This window comes from Emys orbicularis, chromosome 6 (genome assembly GCF_028017835.1).
Source record: "Emys orbicularis isolate rEmyOrb1 chromosome 6, rEmyOrb1.hap1, whole genome shotgun sequence".
Lineage (NCBI taxonomy): Eukaryota > Metazoa > Chordata > Testudines > Emydidae > Emys > Emys orbicularis.
The window spans coordinates 24,899,697-24,920,239 of record NC_088688.1 but is presented as its reverse complement, the minus strand read 5'-3'; the positions used below and the strand labels follow the sequence as shown (position 1 = coordinate 24,920,239).

The window sequence follows — 20,543 nt, the reverse complement described above, 5'->3', positions numbered from 1 at the left end:
ACCATCTTGTCAACCATGTGCATTGTCACTCTGAGGAATTAACCATAAACTTCTAATATATGTCATTATCAAATTATCAGATATTTTCAATACTGTACACTGAGTTGCAGCATATTTTTAAAATCTCATCTCTTTAGGTATTTATATTTGTAATTCATGCTACAATCTCTCCTGCATTCATTATGTATTAGAAATATCTTTAAAAATGAATTCATTTGTAATGGACAAAAAGTTATATAGAACTCAATAAAGTATAGTCATATAAAAGATTCCTAATCTTGAACTGCTGCACCTTGGGAAGTGGCTCATCTATATAAACCCATTCATCTGATCCTGGTTTAATTGGTGGTGGTCCTACAAGGGTGGGAGGAGGTAGATCTTCAGGTGTAGCTGGTGAAGATTTTTTCCCTGGTGATTTTCCTCGAACAGAACCTTAAATATAAATGCACAATTAGTACCCTCAAATATATTTTACATAAGAATAAATACATGGACCTAGACACCTAAGATGTTTAGTTGCCGTCAAATAAAGTTTGCAGGTGTTCAAATGTGTCACCCCGCAACCAATATATAGCTGAAGTCAGTAGTTTTGCAGCTATATAGTGATATTTTCCAGTTTAGCTTTTATTTTATTTGATTTGCCAAAAAAATTAGGTTTCCTAAGTTCTGCTGTGGAAGAAATAGAAAGATAATGAAACAAGTTACTTACCATGTTAACAAAAAGTAAATGGTATTGTTACCATTATGACTGACAGTATAGGTACCATGATTTCAAGGTATTACCATGTAATTTCTGCTTGATGGAGCTTGAACACTGTAAATATTTACAGTTTCTATACAGCAGGGCTGGGAAGAGCTGGAGTCAGACTGAAATAATTTCTAGGACCAATAATCCTTTGAGGTTACCCCATGACTTCATGGCAAGATGCTGTTTTTAAATTCAATTAACCCTAAGCATTAGGGTTACTCAGAGTGCTTCATTTGATATACACTCTACTCTTAACTTTACATGTACTGCAAAGTACAAAGTAAAGCATAGGTCATTGCCCTGCAAGTGGGGATACACAACACATAGTCTGAAAGACTTCTAGCAAAAGGAAAATGAAAGAATGGGTACTTACAATCACTCTAACTACTGGATCACTTTCTAAATACTAGGTGTTTTTAAATTGTTGAGGAATGAGAGAGAAATGGGCAACAGGAGGGGCAGGAAGATGGTATGGGCAAGATTCAAAGGGGGAAGAAGAGGAATAAAAACAGAAAAATCAGATATATAGGGAAGGGGAAAGAAACAGGTGAATTTGGATCCAAACCCCGGCACTGAGGGAAAACTGAGAAGTATGGAAGAAGCAGAAAATGAGTGGTACAAGAACTGGGGGAAAAGACCAAGGCAGATAAAGGAAGATAAAGTTAGTAAACTAAAGAGGGGGATCAGAAAAGATCATTCAGGAAGGGAGCTGGGGGGGAAAAAATCTAGTGGCCTGCAGGAAAATGTGGAAAACTACTTAAGAAAACCATCCATAGGAACTATAAGTGCGGCAAGATTTGCAATTGTCACCTGCACTACTTTGTACTACTTTAGGAGGGGGATCCAGCCAAATAATTTTGCTCTGGGAGCAGTCAGACAAGAACATAAGGTATGGTAAAATAATATTGGCTATACTGAGTAGAGAATTGAATGGGTCATGTTGTGTACAATAAGCTCATTTAAAAATGCTATACAATGGTCCCATTCTTTTTGTTTAAATTTTTAGTGAAGACATATCTTGGTTCACTGCCTCATAGCTGTGACAAATCTGTACATCCAATAATAGCATAACTAGTATTCCCCAAAGGAACAGCTGCTTCTGAAAGTGCTGACTTAGTATGACAGAAAGCAGATAAGCTGATGACCAAATAAAGTACTCAAAGGATATCTGTAATAAACATTGTGATGTCCCTGTCAATGCCCTAAAGCTCCTCCCAGTGCTCCCTCACTTAATAGCCCTACACTCATACCCCTGCTTTGCTCACATCATCCCTCTAGCCTATGAGAACAGGATTGGGACTCCATTTGGAATTCATCAACACAAACCCTGAATTGCTTGTTGTTGACTGACCCAAACGATTACTGCCCCACGGGGTCTGAGTGCTCTGCAGCACCTCCAGACTCCAAGTGTGAAATCCTTGCTCCTCTCAAATCAATGGGAGTTTTGCTATTGACTTCAGTGGGGCCAGGCTTTCATGCCAAAGTGCATGCACATAAATGCAGAAGACGAAGCCAACCACGTGATTTCTTGGAAACATTTTATCCAATTATCTGTCATGTGTGACATTTACAAGAATTCATCACGAAGTGGCTGAATCTCCCTTTGTTGGTATACTACACCAAACTGTCCATATCTCAGTGTGCCTTACATCCTAATTAACAGTTATCAACACTATTTTTAAAGAGAGGAGTGGAAGGTAAGTAAGAACTATACATCCTTATGTTAATTACCAAAACAGTAAAAAAAAATAATGCAAAAGTGTACTTCACCTGGTTTATTTGCTGCATCTTTTCCCTTGGGTGCTTCATCTTTCATTACCTTTTTGTCCTTAAAGGATTCTGATTTTTTGGGTAGCTCTAAGGAAAGTTTTAAAAAAACCACAAAGACACACAACAGAGACACCTTTAAGATGCAGAGTTACCAGCATTTCTGAATGTTAGCATTAGAGAGAAATTGGTATATTAGTACGTTGATAATGAAAACTTGGTCTTTCCTGTATATACATTGCGCTGTCTAAGATGGTGAGGGTACTAGCTCTGAGGTTAAACACAGGAAGGAAAGGCTGAAATTAATACTCAGTTACCTCAAAGAAGTAAATTATACCTGCAAGACAGCTCCTTTTGAACATTCTCAAAGTATCTGTGAGAAGCTGTGAAACTGACTCATATAATTGGAAAAGGTAGACAGGCTGTTCAGAAGTTTGGGACAATTATTTAATAGGAAATACGCTCTAGTTAATCTTTTTTGAAATACAATGAAAATATTTATTATTTCCCAGGATCTGTTCCAAACAGCTAAGAGCGAGCTCTATAAATAAGTTTGCTATGGCTGACAAACCTTTGGGTGATTTGGATTTTGCAGGCATAGGCTCCTTATCTTGAGAAGGAGATTCAGTTTCCTTATTTTTATCTGCTGGAACTGTTAGTGTCTCTGCTTGTGGCAAAGGGGTAGGAACTTCTTGCTTTTTCTCAGCTTCTTTTTTTTCCAGTTCTTTTCCTTCAACACAATTTCAATAAAACACATATAATCTGATAAAAGAGGTACTCTAAACATATTATTAATTTTGAACCAATAAATCTTGAAGATTATTCACTATTATATCTTATAAAATATCTGTGCGAACAACAAATATGTTTTTACTTTTGTTTTATGTATTTAAATGGATTAGCATTAAAAGAAAGCTACGTTTAAAATGGGTGCATCCATTTGCCTTTGCACAAGCCGTATATTTATAGAGACTTGCTGAAAATATGCCCTTTAAAATTAAACATAACTTGACAATTTTTTCTCTCAGTTATACCAGTGTAAAACTAGAGCAACATCAATTAAGTTATTCCAAATTTATACTAGTGCGTCTGGGAACAGAATTTGGCCCAGGCTTACACAATCCATATATACATCAATACACACACAACAGCTGAACTACCACCAAAATTCCAACTTTGGTATTTTTGTGAGTTTGATCCAAAGCAAAGTTTTGCCATTTCTGCAAGTGAATATAGCTTTTCATGGGCAAAATAATAAAATTTCACCTAATGGGGGAAATCTGTTTGCCTCCGCAGTGTAATACGGGTCTTTGTCAATAAAATATATAGTTAGAAAATGTTTTTGTCTATATAAAAAATTTTGCAGTGAGAATGAAAAATGTGTCACTTTTCCACAAACCTGCAAAAATATTATACCTTTCAGTGGCAGTGAAATTTTTTTAAGCTCCCTTCTGAATTATAAAGACCCAACCATATATTTTAATATTAAAGTTTTCATATGAAAAACATAAATTCAAAACCTTACTTCTGTTCTCTTTTTTAGCAATTTCCTCCAATAAGATTTCCTTTATCCTTTTACACAGAAGGTTCTTCTCTGTCTCACCATTAACTTTCACTAGAATATTTTGCTGCACTGAAAACCATTTCTCCAGTTTTGGCCAGTTGTCTAGAAAGCCCGCAATTCTGTGAAATCATATCAGTGTATAATTTTAAAATCAAAATGTTAAAACAAATGGTGAAAAATAAAATATTATTCCCAACCCAACAAACACATTTAATAGCATAGTGTCTAATCTAAATCTAATGCCAATCCTGAAGATATTCTGGATGCAGAACTCCCAGTGTAGATAAGGTCACAGGTTAAACTAATCTTCTGTTACATCATCATTAAAATCACTAATTATTAATATATTAATATAAACTAATTACAAATTTAAAAATGCAGGATGTTGTCCCTTTAAATTTGCTTGTTATACAAAATTAAATATTTAAAAGTATAGTACTATTTTTGTATATAAAAATAAAAGAGAAAGATAAAAGAAAGCCCAATTTTGGAAATCTAATACCCTAGGCCAAATTTAGACACAACATGCATTTATGTATCACATAATATAAATATGTAAATAGCTGTTTTGATATGAATTTGAAAAATAATCTTTTCAAGACTTTGAAAAGTAGAGTATATGAATTATTATCTTTGGGAATCATTTATACTATACCAATAAATGAGGATACCTACTTGGGCCCCACTTCAGCAATTTCTTAAGGACATCCTTAACTTTAAGTACATGAACGGTGTCATTAGAAGTCAAGTATACTCTGACTACTCTGTGCTTAAAGTTAATGACATGCTTCAGTACTCTGCTGAAGTAGAGCCTTACTGTACTAAATATAACAAACCTATGTTGTATCTGGTCCCTGACTAAGTCGATCTTCTCTCTTTCTTTGAGTTCAAGATCTGAAGCTTGATCACTGTCTTCCAGCTGAATCTGTGATGACCCTGATTTATCTGTTGAGTAGAAAATACCAGAGACTATTGAAAGAAGTTACTACATAGACTTGTTCTGTGTTCCTGTTAAAAAGTTTATCAAAATGAAAACATCGACTGGCTACTTCACTCCTATATTTTTAAAACTGGCTCCATACATTCTACACAAAGGAGATGGTAATACAGTACTTTATTAGGAATACATTCTCATTAGGTTCCTGGGACTATGGCATTTATTGTCAAATTTTCAAAGTGCTTTAGCAGCACAATCCCTTTACATTATTGAGAATTGCAAATCTAAAATTCTAAGGCCTTGTCCTCACTGCATTGTTAGCTCTAGTTGTAACTCAAGTTTTACCTTTAACCCACCTTCTGTTCACACATAAAAATCTCTAGCTAGAGTTAAATGGTGCTTTAAGCTCGAGCTAGCTGGCTTGAGCTAGTTGGTCAAAGGGTATAGGTTGAAGCTCGAGTGATGTTGGTGTTTGAGCTAGTAACACAGTAGGGATGCAGCAGCTCATGTAACAGCAACTCATCTACTGCTAATCCAATCACTCAGTGCTGCTAATCAGATCACTGTGCTTTCCCAGTGTGGCCATCTCACTCAGAGATAGGGTAGCCTGAGCGGAGTAACTCAAGTATACTAACTTCAGGTAACTATGGCAGTAAAGGCAAGCCCTATGTCATTCTTTGGACGTTTAAGGGGCATTCTTCTTTGAATTTGGACAACATAGGTTCTCTTCAAGATAATATGTCCCTCCATAGCCATCATGTGTAAGGTGACAAAGAAGATGTGATCTGAGTGGAGTGTGGGGGTGGCCATTTGTTGCCCACCTTATCTTTGACTCTACTCTATAATACAATGTGCTTTGGCTATTTTGTCAAAAACAATTATTCCTGCATCCTCACAGGAGTAAGTGAACATACATACTGAAGGCAGTGATCAGTGTGGGGAGTAGTGGTGCCACTTGCTCGGGTGTGCACCTTCCCTCTTCTCCCTTTTGCATCTCTCCTAGTTTTCAATCATTGCAATATGCAGCCCTCAGAGAATGATATTGTCTGCACATGCACAATTAACTAGTCATATTTCTACACTTGCTGTATCCTATATTTTTTCTACTTGACACTTCATTAAATTATGTGGGATATTGCACATCAGCTGGTGCCAACATAATGCAGATTTAAACAAATAAACAAACACAGCATTTTTTGGCTGCAGGCAGATCTCGAAAATTAGGGGGGAAAAATCTACAATAGTTTGAAAGTACCTGCACTAATGATGCATAGTATCCATGAGATCTAGTGAGATTTAGAGAAATTTGTCAGTAATGATTTTTTGCTCCAATGAGTATAAGTTATTGTGAGACATTCTGGTAAATCTTGAGATAACTTCTGTAACTAGTGTGTGATTAGTATGTCATATATATTTAGCTATACACTATAGCAGGAGTATACAATCTGAAGTCAGAGGCCCAAAAGGAGCCTGAAAAATATTAAAATACAGCCAATAGCTTCCCTCTTTTTATAACTGCACATAGAGAACAAATCTGATGATGAATCTAAACAACACACAATTCCTATCCATAATCATCATCAGGGAAGACACAAGTAAATTTTTAAGAGTTTCTGGTATTTGTGATAAAAATTATGTAAGTTTATATGTGATTTTACAATTCAGCCCACAAACTCCTCGCACATAACCAATCTGATCCTTGGTGTTGTAAAGATATGGCAACCTAGCAGTACATTAATGACTTTAGCTCTCTTGGTGTCATAACTACTTTGTATTTCCCATTTTATCATGATATGGGTGTCACTAAGCTTTTAAAATATATGCAGTGAAGTATAACTCACCCTTCATGCAAGCCACGCGTTCCAGCACTGCGGTGTCTGAAATGTCTAAGAACAGAGCAAAATCAAATGCAGGTGGGGATAAAGGTGGATCTTTTGGGGCTGCTGGGTCTGTAACCAGGGAGGGCTTTTTAGACTTCTCATCCTTTGTTTCTGCTTTGTCTGGATCACTTCCTGTAAGTGCTTTTTCAAGTAGTTTTGCCTGGTTTATTGTCATTGGAAATCCATCCATGACCCATCCCTTCTTCTGTGGTGTTCGTCTAAACATAAACAAGGAACTATAAACATGTAGAGAAACTACTTTAACTTAATATTAACATTTATAATAAAAAAGAGTTTTTCCATAATTCTGTAATTTGAAATTAGGTAAAACAAAATATCATGACAATTCTATAAAATAACAATGTATGTCATTAAAATTAACACTAGAAATCAAAAGATTTTCCAAACAGAAAACCACAGAAAACAGGATTAAAAACAAACAAAATAAAAGGACTGCAATTTTCTGGAACAAACACTGTGGGACTGATCTTTTTACCATGAGAAAAGATGACAATTTTCTGTTCTCTGCCAACATGTGGAACTACAGTAGTAAATAACAGATTTCTAGAGGGAGGTGCATGCCTTGATCAACTTGCCTATTAGTTCAGAGGAGGTGAAAACTATTCAATGAGTAGCTCCATCTATTTCAGTGGCACTACTCGCGGAATCAGGTATTATTCACCATGAGCAAGAATGGCAGTATCTACCCCTAAGAAACATATAATTATTTAGCATATAATTATGTTTGAAAGCAAACTACACTATTTCATACTTAATAGCCTCCACCATGATGTCAACTAGCAATTCATCAGGAATATTTGTTCCTTTCTTCAACAATTTCTCTGATGCTGCACCAAGACAGGCACGAACAGATAACTGTGAAAAAGAGCAGTTAAAAGGATATGTAGTACTAATATCATGTTCAGGAAGTTCAGAGCACTGCACACTTAAAACACTTATTTAATTACTAATAAAGGCAAGATCCTCAGCAGGTGTAAACTGGCCTAGGATCTTGGTCATTACATGCAAAAATTAATGTTAGGCAATGTTAGGGTTGAAAAATGAAGCATTTAAAAAAATCAGGAAATTCAAAGTGAAGAGGCCTGATTTGGATCTCACTCTGGTTTTACACTGATGTAACTCTACTAGATTTGGATCTCACTCTGGTTTCACACTGATGTAACTCTACTAACTCCAATGGAGCCCAGTCCTGATTTACACTAGTGTAAGATTATAATCAAGATTGAGGTTTTTATAGCAACATTTAATCTGGTTGGTGTCACCAGAGTCATGCTCTCTGTAGGTCTTCAGGATATTCCCACATCCTGCTTGTTGAGTAAGGTACTACTTAGTATAAGGCTAACATAATCTAGCCCTAAGAAATAAACATTTTAATATTGGTAGGACCAATATAGTAACAAATTCTGGGAATGTTCTGGATATAGTAATAAGCAGATTTAAAAGCATGGGAAATATGCGATGAAGAGGTATTTGTGGATAATTCTGATGACATAGAGGACAAAGCCAACACAGAAAACAAATCCAAATTTGTGTAGTTACTTTGAGTAAAGTTATCACTTTTCATATTTTATATAGAAATATGAGCCTGTGGCATGGTCCATAAATTAAAAATAATAAGAGAAAAGTGCACTATTAACCGGTTTTGTTTAATATACAGACATTTCATATATCTGTACATGGTGGAAGTCAAAGTCAGTTTACATACTTTGGATACTTCATCCTTACTCTCGCTTGACTTCATTTCTTGATGAGAAGATTCTTTTCTGCCAAGACCATTACCTAGCAATAACAAAACATCAGCAAATATTACTTTTATTACATTAACATGTATTATTATTCTTATGGATACGTAATATTACATAATATTTTTATTTAGTGAGTACTGTCAGCGTTCTCTGCACTGGTCAAAACACAGGGGGAGGCACAGAAACTATCCCCAGGAGCTTGTTATCCATAATTATTTTACTATAACTTCTCCTTTTCAGTCTATTTATTTTTAAGAGACAATCCATCAAATTCTTACTCACATGAATAGACTTTACTCCTGAGAACTGACTTCAATAGGGCAACTTGCATTAGTAAGGACTACACCCAGGAGAAAGTTTTCAGGACTGTAAGCTTTTCAGGGCAGGATTCTTGTCTTCATACCTCTCTATAAAGCACCCAACATATTGTTGTCACTCTCCAAATATAAAATAACTACTATTTTGTTTTTTTTTCTCCTCCTCACACTATGTGATACCACAAATAATCAGTGAGGAATATGGCTTAGTCCTGTAAACACTTCTGCATGTGCTTGAGTTTATGCACACAAATAGTCTAATTGATTTCCATGAGATTACACATGTATCTGAAGTTAGGTATGTGTTCACAGGTTTGGGGACTATGTCCATGACAAACTTCAGGTTTCAAACTTCAAACAGTTTTTGCCGGAGTCATATTCAAAAAAGGGAGGTTAAAATTTTCTGCCCAAGGGAAAAGACTATTTTCAACCACCATATCCTAATACAAGGAGGCTGAAAAAGTTTCAACCTCAGAGGTGAACATTTTGGAAAACTATGAGTATGTGGAAACAAGGGTTATAATGGGAACTTTTGCAAAGCATGAGCTGTAGTGGGCACTAACAAACACCTGCGAGCACATATAAGCAAAAAATCAGCAGAGGATGGAGATATCCTCTTTTTTGCCATTCAAATCCAGCCATCAAAATTATTTAAAAAAAATCTAATTAACTCTACACATTTTTACCTTTGGTTCCATGAAGTGATGCGCTCTTTGGCACTATTTCAGAAACCTGAGATGCTGAAGGCGGCTTCTTCAGGACCTTTTATAAATTAAACAATCACAAACCACATTTCTTAGTTTTCATAACATTAAGCAAGGATAGTTTTTGGATGTTTTAAAAGTATTTTATTGAATATTCAGTTATTTAAACATATATAAACTGATTGTCAGGTGCATAACAGCAGAATAATCTATAGTAACAGTAAGAAAAAGTTACTAATGTCATCCTGGAATGATGAGTGTAAGTAGTATTTTGATATTGATGGTAACTTAAAAGCAAATGAAAAGTTGGGGATGGAGTGACAGGAAAGAGAGGGTTGTTATTTACTCATGACGCTACTCAAATTCAGGTAAACAGAGCAGGCTAGAAGGCAATGATCACTCTATTCACTATGGTCCTGGTCCTGCACCACTCAAGTCAGTGGGCATTTTGCCATTGACTTCAATGGAAGCAGGATCAGGTCCTATATAAATCTAAGAATGGTTTGCAGTTGAGGTTGAAATCATCATTTTGTCACACTGCACAAAGGGAGTATTCTGGCATTTTCTCATATCCAAAGGGAGCACTCTTGCATGGCAATAGCACATTAATCTACAGTTCTATAGCTGGGGCTGATTTACTCTTCCAGTATGAGGTTAAGTTATTTTTCTGTCACTGCAGTTCTCAAAAATAATCTCTTTCTTCAGTGACTCAAGATTTTAGTGCATTAATATAATAAAGGATGATCGGGTCTGTACTCCTTTCCATGCCTATATTCAGTGTAAGGTTCCTCCTACTTAACAGAGCATCCTAATGTGGGATTATTACTAGGCAGCTCCACACCATGTGGACTAACAAGACTTTCTTATAGGCAGGACTGGTATCACCACCTATTACTAAGGTTGCCCAACACTCCTCATTATCAGCCTTTTTTCAGTTTCTTATAACTTTTCCAAACTTTAACTATTTGGGCTGAAATTTTCTATGCTTGGTATATTTAGGAAAATTTCAGACAAAAGGTTTCAGATGTTTCCAAGACTGAGGCTAAGGAAAAGTACGTTGTGTCGCCCATTTAAAAAAATTATGGTGACCTTTTCTTTGAAATGGTCTGGTATCCTCATGCTTTGGAGCAGGGACTTGAAATCTAGAAGAGAGGTGACCTTTGTGAGTGGGATGGACCTTTTTCCATCCCCGTGACAATCCACCTAAAATTAGCCAAATTATAAGCCTTTGAAAAATTACCTGTTCACGTGTGCTCAGTAGAGACTTGCTAGAGCTTAACAGTTAAAACTTCAGAATACTCCCTCCTCTCTGAGCATGCTTGAGCCTCTCACAATCCCAGTGCTGACCAGACTGTGCATGTGCCATCCCCACAGAACAACGGAGCATGCTACAAGGCTACCGAGGTACTTTCCCTGTAACTGCTGCTCTGGGTCAGGGTAATAGGGCTGGGGCCTGGAACTGACAGCAAGGAGGCTGTGTCTCCTGTGCTCTTTATGACCCTCCCTGCTGGTACCCAGGCAGAAAGGGAGCAGGAAGGAGTCTGCTTTGAATATAGAGGGGATAAAGCTGGACATGGGGAAATAAAGGGAGTAGATTGGGACAAGGCGTCTGGTGATGATAAAAAGAACGCCAAAAGAACACTATTAAGGTGTCAAAGCCAACCCCTCAAAAGTTAGGAAATGTCAGAATTAAGGTTGCCTGTGCAAGTTTTCTATACCTGACTCATCTCAAAGAAGAGGAAGGAACATGACTAATATACTTTCCCCCAACCTGCTCCGCTGTTCCTTATAACAGTTAAATCTGAAATGAAACTTGCACTTACTTCATTTTGTTTCCCAGAACCCTCTGCTTCTCGTGGAATCAAGCTGCTTTCACTTTTCTTTTCACTCTCATGGAAAGCTTTGATGCTGTCCTGGACCAGAGTATCAATAGACAATACCTGAATGTTGCAAGCTAATAGACAGAAACGTTATTGTGATAGGTTTCCATTTTGGAAAGAATATAAAGAGATTATTAAATGCAATTAAATTAATTCTGACAAGGCAGCTTTATTAAATGCAATGCACACTTCTTTTGATTTGGGTTTTTATTGGAGTTTGTTCCCACCGACACTACACTGCAGCCTGTACAATGTACATTGATAACTGCAATTAGTCTGTTGGCCATTTTATAACCATCTACAGAGAAGTTCTGTGAAAACATTTCTTACAGTTCTTTACTTAAATTCTGAAGCAGTAAACTTATGAGGTACAATGAATTAACAATACACTTTTACATTCAGGAACTTTTCATTTTACTTTGGAAGGTGGAGAATAAATTACATGGAGCCAGACCTTGCAAGTTCTGATGCACCTATCTTGCAATGAGCTCTGCACAGGTGCAGGAATCTAACCACAAAGAGCTCATTGTAGGACTGGGGCTTAAAAAAGTATAAACAAACAAACAAAAAATAAAAAAAGTCTACAGAAAAAAAACCTTCTACCTTCTTCCAAGAACTTTACACAGGTGCTTTTTCCACTAAAAAGCTTTCCTAAAACACATCCCTGGATAGGAAACGGAGGAAATACAGGTGGTGGGGGTTCAGGCATTGGAGGGTAGACAATGTCCATCAATCTATGAACCACATGACCCAATATATTATTATTAGGTGGAGGTTTGCTTCCACTGTGCTCTTCAGGTGGGCACCACTCCCCTACCATACTCTGTATCAAAAACAAATCAGAGAATAATTTGTGACTATGCCTTGTATTTCATCTTTTAAAAGATAAATACACAAATAAATATTTTGCACTGCTAGAATGCTGTATTTCATCCAAAGATATCACGGGGCTTTACAAACATTATTAATTAAAACTCATTAAAACCTATTTGAGATAGGCATGTATTATTTTATGCATTTTACAGACCAGTAAACCCATTTTTATCTGTTTTACAGAGAAATTAAATAATTTGACTAATGCAATAAACAAGTCAATGGCAGCGTTAGGAGCAGAACTCAGGAGTCCTGACTTCAGCCCCCTACTTTAAACATTAGACAACACTGCTTCCCTATTACCAAAAACCAACATCTAGCTAAAACTTTCAGTAACACACTGTAAATTATTTGATTTATTTCATAGGCATTTAGTTAAAAAACTAAATTACATAATGTTTTAAGGGAGGATAATAACCATGAGAAATGTGGGCCAGGTCTATACTTCAAACTTTTGCTGGCACAGCTACATCAATCAAGGGAGTGATGAGGTATAATCTCTGACCAACATAGCTGTGCTGGCAGAAGTGCCTAGCATAGATGCAGTTACACGGGCAAAACTGCATTCTTGCTGCTTGTGAGAGGAGAGAGGGCTGGAATAATCAATACTGGCAAAAGCGTAGTTTTGCTGGTATGAGCTGTGTCCAAACTAGGAGCATTTTGTTGTTACAGTATATTAGTATAGCTATACCAGCAAAGCACTCCTAGTGTTGACCCAGATGAAGTTGATACTAACCAAAGAAAAACGGAACATTTTATTAGGGTTGGATAATTCTAACTCTCTAAAAAGACTTATTGATAAGACAGGCCATTAAACAGCTTCAAGAGGACAAGTTTTGGCTTCCAACAACCTGGGCTAGATCCACGCTTGTAATCTAAAAGTTAAACACTTCATTACCAATCTTTTATGTAATCCAGTTCTCCCTCTGAGCACTACTGAAAGACACAATATGTATTCAATCACACTACGGGTAAAATATAAAGCTATTTTTCCTATGTCTGTTAACAAATAGATGTTTCACACTCTTCAAATATAAACTTGATTTGTGCTTACTTATTTTCACATGGAGCATCCCATGGAAACTGTAACTACATGTGATTACATATAACTATATTATTAGTGTAAATTAAAATGTTGCCTATGTTTTAAACAGCAAAACTTATTTTGAGCTATAAAATGTGCCCTCTAATATATCTCAGGGCAGGTAAAAATGTATGAGAGGAGACAGGATCAACTTACTTGAGCTCTAAGGGAATATCGACAGTGCAGCTGGGAGAATGCCTCTCAGCCCAGGTAGACAGACACGTTAGCTCCTCTTGAGCTCATGTGCTAAAAATAGCAGCATGGACATTGTAGCACGGGTGGCAGCACAGGCTAGCCACCCAAGTACCAGCCTGCCTGACCCCCTGGGTCCGAGTTCACGTGGCTAGCCTATGCCACCAAAACATCCATACAGCTATTTTTTAAGCACACTAGATTGAGCAGAGCTAGCACATGTCTGTCTACCTGGGCTGGGAAGCATGCTCCCAGCTGCAGTGTAGACACACCTCATCAGACAAGGGGGAAAAATGAATTCCATACTGCATGGACTCTCCATTAAGATCACTCAGTCACCAATTTTCTGGCCTTTAAATCTAAGGACTATTTGCTTGTGTGTCTCTGCTGACCTAAATGGTCATGATGGTTCACAGGGGACAGGCAGCCTGGTCTACATTACACAGTTAGGTCAACGTAAGGCAGCTTACATCGACCTAATTATGTCAGAGTACACACTACACCCACCGATGTAAGTGTCCTACTACACCAACATAATAACTCCACCTCCACGAGAGGCATAGGGCTGTCAGTGTAGTTAAGGAGACACAGTGTCTGTCTAGGTATTGCGTTACTTACATCGGCTGTTGGCTGTCTTGTCAAGAAAGCAAGGCAGGGAGAGCCCAGCCCCCAGCTCTCCACTCCCAGCTGGGCTGCACCCACCCCGCTCCGTGCCGGGTTGCTGCCCAGAGGCTCCCCGCTCAGGGACCCAAGAAGCCCAGGCGGCTGCCCCCACTCCCAGCTGTGAGTGGGGATTTGAGAGCTGGGGGGGCAGTTGGGTTCCCGGCAGGGAGCTGTGTGGAACTGAGAGTCCTGGCTCTCAGCCACCCACACTGCCCCCAAGTCAGTGGAAGTACTCCTAGTGAGGACGCACACCACCGACAGAAGGAGACTAATGTGGACATCAGCCACCGCGCTGGCTGTAAGTCAACCTAACATAGGTCGACTTAAATCTGTAGTGCAGACACGCCAACCGTCTTTCAGACAGCCAGGACCCAAGTCATATAGGGATATACTGATCAAAGTCAGTACCTTGAATTGCACCTGGAAGTTAACTGAAATTCCATGTAGATCTAAATTTTTAAGGACATAAGAATGGCCATACTGGATCAGACCCAGTATCCTGTCTTCCAACAGTGGCCAATGCTAGGTGCCCCAGAGGGAATGAACAGAACAGGTAATCAGCAATCCATCCCGTTGCACATTTCCAGCTTCTGGCAAACAGAGGCTAGGGCCACCATCCCTGCCCATCCTGGCTAATAGCCATTTATAGATCTATCATCCATGAATTTATCTAGTTCTTTTTTAAACCCTGTTATAGGTCTTGGCCTTCACAACATCCTCTGGCAAATTGTTCCACTGGTTGACTGTGTGTTGTGTGAAGAAATACTTCCTTTTGTTTGTTTTAACTGCTGCCTATTAATTTCATTTGCTGACCCCTAGTTCTTGTGTTATAAGGAGTAAACAGCATTTCCTTATTTCGTTTCTGCACACCAGGCATGATATTATAGACCTCTATCATAACCCCGCTTAGTCGTCACTTTTCCAAGATGAAAAGTTCCAGTCTCATTAATCTCTCCTCATATGGAAGCTATTCCACGCCCCTAATCATTTTTTGGCCCTTTTCTGTACCTTTTCCAATTCCAATATATCTTTTTTGAGATGGGGCGACTACATGGGCACACAGTATTCAAGATGTGGGCCTACCATGGATATGATATTTTCTGTCTTATTATCTAACCCTTTCCTAATGATTCCTAACATTCTGTTAGCTTTTTTAGACTGCAGCAGCACATTGAGCGTATGTTTTCAGAGAACTATCCAAGATCTCTTTTTTGAGTGGTAACAGCTAATTTAGACCCCATCATTTTAGATGTATAGTTGGGATTATGTTTTCCAATGTGCATTACTTTGCATTTATCAACATTGATCTAGGAGAATTAGTGTAATGTGTTCCTTGTGACTGATTCTATTTAACAAGCGAGCAGCTGCAATCTACAACTGCTACAGCTTACACATATTCTTCAAGGGCAGTCCATTGTAGAATGCACTGCAGTAATTATGTCAGGTGTCACAGTGCTTTGCCGTACTTTGCTGTTTTATCAGCTATACTTCTTATATTGGAGTCACAATATTTTGTAAGGCAATACATACCTGCCTATGTTCTTGTCTTCACTTTTACTCTCTTAACCTCATTGTCTCAATCTCTGACATCAAAAGTTGCTGCCATAGCACAAGAGTTTGGGATATAATTCAAATATGCTGTTAATATACTTATTTGTATTTGATGCAGTCACTGCAGTTCTAGAAAACTGCAAACACTTGGAAGGTGGTAAGGTGATAGGGAACAGCCAGCATGGATTTGTAAAGAACAAATCATGTCAAACCAATCTGATAGCTTTCTTCGATAGGATGACGAGTCTTGTGGATGAGGGAGAAGCTGTGGATGTGGTATACCTAGACTTTAGTAAGGCATTTGATACGGTCTTGCATGATATTCTTATCGATAAACTAGGCAAATACAATTTAGATGGGGCTACTATAAGGTGGGTGCATAACTGGCTGGATAACCGTACTCAGAGAGTTGTTATTAATGGTTCTCAATCCTGCTGGAAAGGCATAACGAGTGGGGTTCCGCAGGGGTCTGTTTTGGGACCGGCTCTGTTCAATATCTTCATTAACGACTTAGATATTGGCATAGAAAGTACGTTTATTAAGTTTGCGAATGATACCAAACTGGGAGGGATTGCAACTGCTTTGGAGGATAGGGTCATAATTCAAAATGATCTGGACAAATTGGAGAAATGGTCTGAGTTAAACAGGATGAAGTTTAACAAAGACAAATGCAAAGTGCTCCACTTAGGAAGAAAAAATCAGTTTCACACATACAGAATGGGAAGAGACTGTCTAGGAAGGAGTACGGCAGAAAGGGATCGAGGGGTTATAGTGGACCACAAGCTAAATATGAGTCAACAGTGTGATGCTGTTGCAAAAAAAGCAAATATGATTCTGGGATGTATTAACAGGTGTGTTGTGAGCAAGACACGAGAAGTCATTCTTCCGCTCTACTCTGCTCTGGTTAGGCCTCAGCTGGAGTATTGTGTCCAGTTTTGGGCACCGCATTTCAAGAAAGATGTGGAGAAATTGGAAAGGGTCCAGAGAAGAGCAACAAGAATGATTAAAGGTCTTGAGAACATGACCTATGAAGGAAGACTGAAAGAATTGGGTTTGTTTAGTTTGGAAAAGAGAAGACTGAGAGGGGACATGATAGCAGTTTTCAGGTATCTAAAAGGGTGTCATAAGGAGGAGGGAGAAAACTTGTTCACCTTAGCCTCTAAGGATAGAACAAGAAGCAATGGGCTTAAACTGCAGCAAGGGAGGTCTAGGTTGGACATTAGGAAAAAGTTCCTAACTGTCAGGGTGGTTAAACACTGGAATAAATTGCCTAGGGAGGTTGTGGAATCTCCATCTCTGGAGATATTTAAGAGTAGGTTAGATAAATGTCTATCAGGGATGGTCTAGACAGTATTTGGTCCTGCCATGCGGGCAGGGGACTGGACTCGATGACCTCTCGAGGTCCCTTCCAGTCCTAGAATCTATGAATCTATGAATCTATGAAAAATGTTTGTTAATCTGAACTGAACAAGTTATTGTAAAGGGCCTTGCTGATGAATTGCTGACTGACAACTTCTCTATATTCTCTAACTATGCAATATTTGTTCATATTGTTTTGTCTATCCATTGTTACTCCAAAGCTCATTTGAATTGTGTGCATTACTATTCAATTTCCCCGTGTATATAATTTTAGCAGATCAGCATTTTTCTTACTTTTAATAAGCGCCATTAGTGTGTTCAGCACTGTACAGTACATAGAACTATAGTTCCTGTATCAAAAAGCTTATAATTTTGAGGTCCTTAACTCAAGCAAACTGATGTTAATTTTAATTGGGCTTTGCCTAAAATCTCATTAAAAATTAGTAAGGTCTTTAGTATTTTCCCCTAACTTAGACAAACAGAATGGTTCAGATGCATAAGAAACTGGAAGATCAGACGATGGTGAAAATTCATGACTGTGAATTTTTTCCCCTTCAAATATAGGTTGTGGTATGTTATATACTTCTGGCAGCACTAACTGAGGTGGATTAACATTGATAGGCTCTGCAAAAGTAGTATTTGAATGAGGGATTTTAAGGAAGGATTTGAATGAAAAGAGAATTGATGTTTGGTGCAAGCATAGGGGGTAGTGAAGATGAAAGCACAAAGATGATAGGGGAAAGATAAAAAGGGCGGTGAGATATACCTCTTTCATATCCTTCCCTCAATACCCACTTCTGCTTTGATGCTAAGTGTCTGAAGTTGGGCCACGTTGAAAATTAAGGGCCGCATTTGAAAATTTTGGGTTAAATGACTTGCCATGACCAGAGAGTCAGTGTTTAGACAGCAGACAGGTTGTAATTAGAGAATCAGTGAATCGGGTTCTCAATCTTGTGCTGTCCTGTATAGATCATGCTCTTCTTTCATCAACACTGATTTTATTTCTGTTTGCTCTCTGTTTAAATGTCTGTAACCAATTTGACTTGCTAAAGGATCCTAGTGAATAGCGACTATGCTCTTTTTGAACCAATGAGTTATTGTACATTGCATCACTTGAAAATAATGCAAACAGTTAAAAAATTACTATCCTAATTATTGACTTTTTTTTGCATAAGCTCAATAGGTATTTAAAACAAAGTTCTACTGCTGTCTGTCCTAATTCAGTACATGACTGCTGTGTTGACTGGCCTGATAAGAGTTATAAAATTACTTTAAAAATATCTAAAATTAACATTTATTATTCAAAACTTATATAACATTCCATAAATTTGCCTGGCACTTTAAACAGATATTAAAGTTATGGTCATTAATTTGCCATTTACTTATTACCAGTTAATTGCAAGTTAATTAGAAACTGAATTGAGAACACCAAATGTTTGTTGACAAGGAATGGAAGAGGGGAGTAGGACTGGAAACCTAGAGGTGAAAGGACCTGATTTTCCTTTACACTAAGGTCCCTTTATCCCACTTGCAAGGTAAGGAGCCCTTAAAGGGTGCATAAATTTAATTTACATCAGTTTTAACATCCTGCATTCTCCCAGAGTGGTGTACAGAGGCCTTAATGTAAATGAGACTCTGGCCCAAAGACTTATTATGCCATTACTAAATCTCAACCATCTAGCTTCCTCCCTCCACAGAGTATATTTGTCTTTGCTCTTCTAAGGAAGGTTTTAAAATTTATCATACGTGTTAATGCTGTATGAACAGGTATCTTGTAAATAACTTTCAGTTGGCAGAGAACATACTCAAAGATTGAAAACAAAATAAACTGAGCAGTCAGACATACACCACACCAACCCCTAACAAAAGTTGACTACTTACTGCAAAAGAATATGTACCAATTGGTTCAGGATGTGGGTAAAAAGCACATATCGTGTGGTAATCATTTCTCAAACAACAAAGACAGAAATACAAGTTATTTACAATGATTGTGCTATATTATACTAAACAGACTGTCAGAAAAGATTCAAAGCATAAAAGCTTCTTTTTCAAACAAGAGAATAAATAATACTGAATTGGGGGGGAAATAACTATGTAGCGTACTTTGGCCAAAGCAGTTCAACATTCTTACTTCAATTTTCAATTGTTAAATTACATTGTGTTCTAAAACTGCAGGAAACAGATTATAGGATCTGAAAAATTGTCACTTAGATTATTACAGCATGGTCATAACAATATCAGCCATCTTTCAAAACTTCTTTTTTAAAATATTGTCCTATTAAAATAAATGGATCACCAAAGAAAAAATTCCACTACAAAGGTTTAATTCACAACTTGTTGCAAATAGTATTTACAGGACTACCAGATCTTGTAACAGGCACTGTTTTTATTTAGTCTTGGGGTTTTTTTGCTGAGTACTTTGTGTTACATTTTCTAATGTGGTGCAATTAACTACACTTTAATTTCTACTTAAAAATAATTGCACTGAGATTTCACATGTTGTAGTTATGTATTCTTGATAGTAACATCAGTTGTTCATATACAGTATGAAATGTGTTACTGCACTCAAGGCCAAACAAGGATTAAGATTTTCAGGGTTGCACAGGCTTTCAAATGCCAGCAACAGAAAATATTATTTACTCCCAGACCAATATGGAGTTAATGTGAAAACATCTGTAACTACATGAAAATTTATATCTAATTCTATCATCATAAACTGTCCAAAAAAAACCCCAAACCCAAATGTATTATAACATCACAACAAATTGTCAACAATAATGAGTAAACAAGGTGCATTTTCTTTCATTATGCCATGTCAGTTAGGGGTACCTTATATTCATCATAATCTTTCTCATCTAGCAAATTCATTTTATCCAACTCTACAAGTTGTTCTGGGGTTGGCTCAGTTGGCAAAGGTTCAATTGATGCTTGTTCATATATTGGTTTTCCATTAAAAAAAAGTTCTTTCCAATCACGCATCAGTTTAATTGGAATTAGGCTGCAGAAACAAAAACAAACCATAGTTGTCAAACCAAACTAACAAGTCAGCTATTTTGAGAATTATGGACCAAATACTGCCCCAAACATGCAGCAGAAGTAAACAGGTTCTACACTAGAACATCTGTGGGATTTGGGATGAAGACAGAACCCACCCTAAAGACTGCATAGTTGTACCCAACCTCATCTGCAGCTGCTGTCATAGACACAAGGGCCGTTGTATCTCCACATATGTGCTGGTGTGCAGTATTTGGTTGGTGA

The 20,543-nt window shown here is 37.5% G+C and overlaps 1 protein-coding gene across 1 annotated transcript in view; it reads right to left on the bottom strand.

Moving 5' to 3' along the window:
* SPEF2 (sperm flagellar 2) overlaps positions 1-20,543 on the bottom strand; it is a 109,509-nt gene that overhangs the window by 45,092 nt on the left and 43,874 nt on the right. The window contains exons 10-21 of the mRNA XM_065406801.1: positions 20,115-20,283; positions 12,167-12,386; positions 11,507-11,637; positions 9,666-9,741; positions 8,623-8,696; positions 7,669-7,772; positions 6,858-7,114; positions 4,916-5,024; positions 4,041-4,198; positions 3,087-3,245; positions 2,519-2,605; positions 293-432 (exon numbers count right to left, since the gene is read on the bottom strand). Coding sequence (XP_065262873.1) covers positions 293-432; positions 2,519-2,605; positions 3,087-3,245; positions 4,041-4,198; positions 4,916-5,024; positions 6,858-7,114; positions 7,669-7,772; positions 8,623-8,696; positions 9,666-9,741; positions 11,507-11,637; positions 12,167-12,386; positions 20,115-20,283 — 1,684 coding nt within the window. The remainder of the gene's footprint in view (positions 1-292; positions 433-2,518; positions 2,606-3,086; positions 3,246-4,040; positions 4,199-4,915; positions 5,025-6,857; positions 7,115-7,668; positions 7,773-8,622; positions 8,697-9,665; positions 9,742-11,506; positions 11,638-12,166; positions 12,387-20,114; positions 20,284-20,543) is intronic.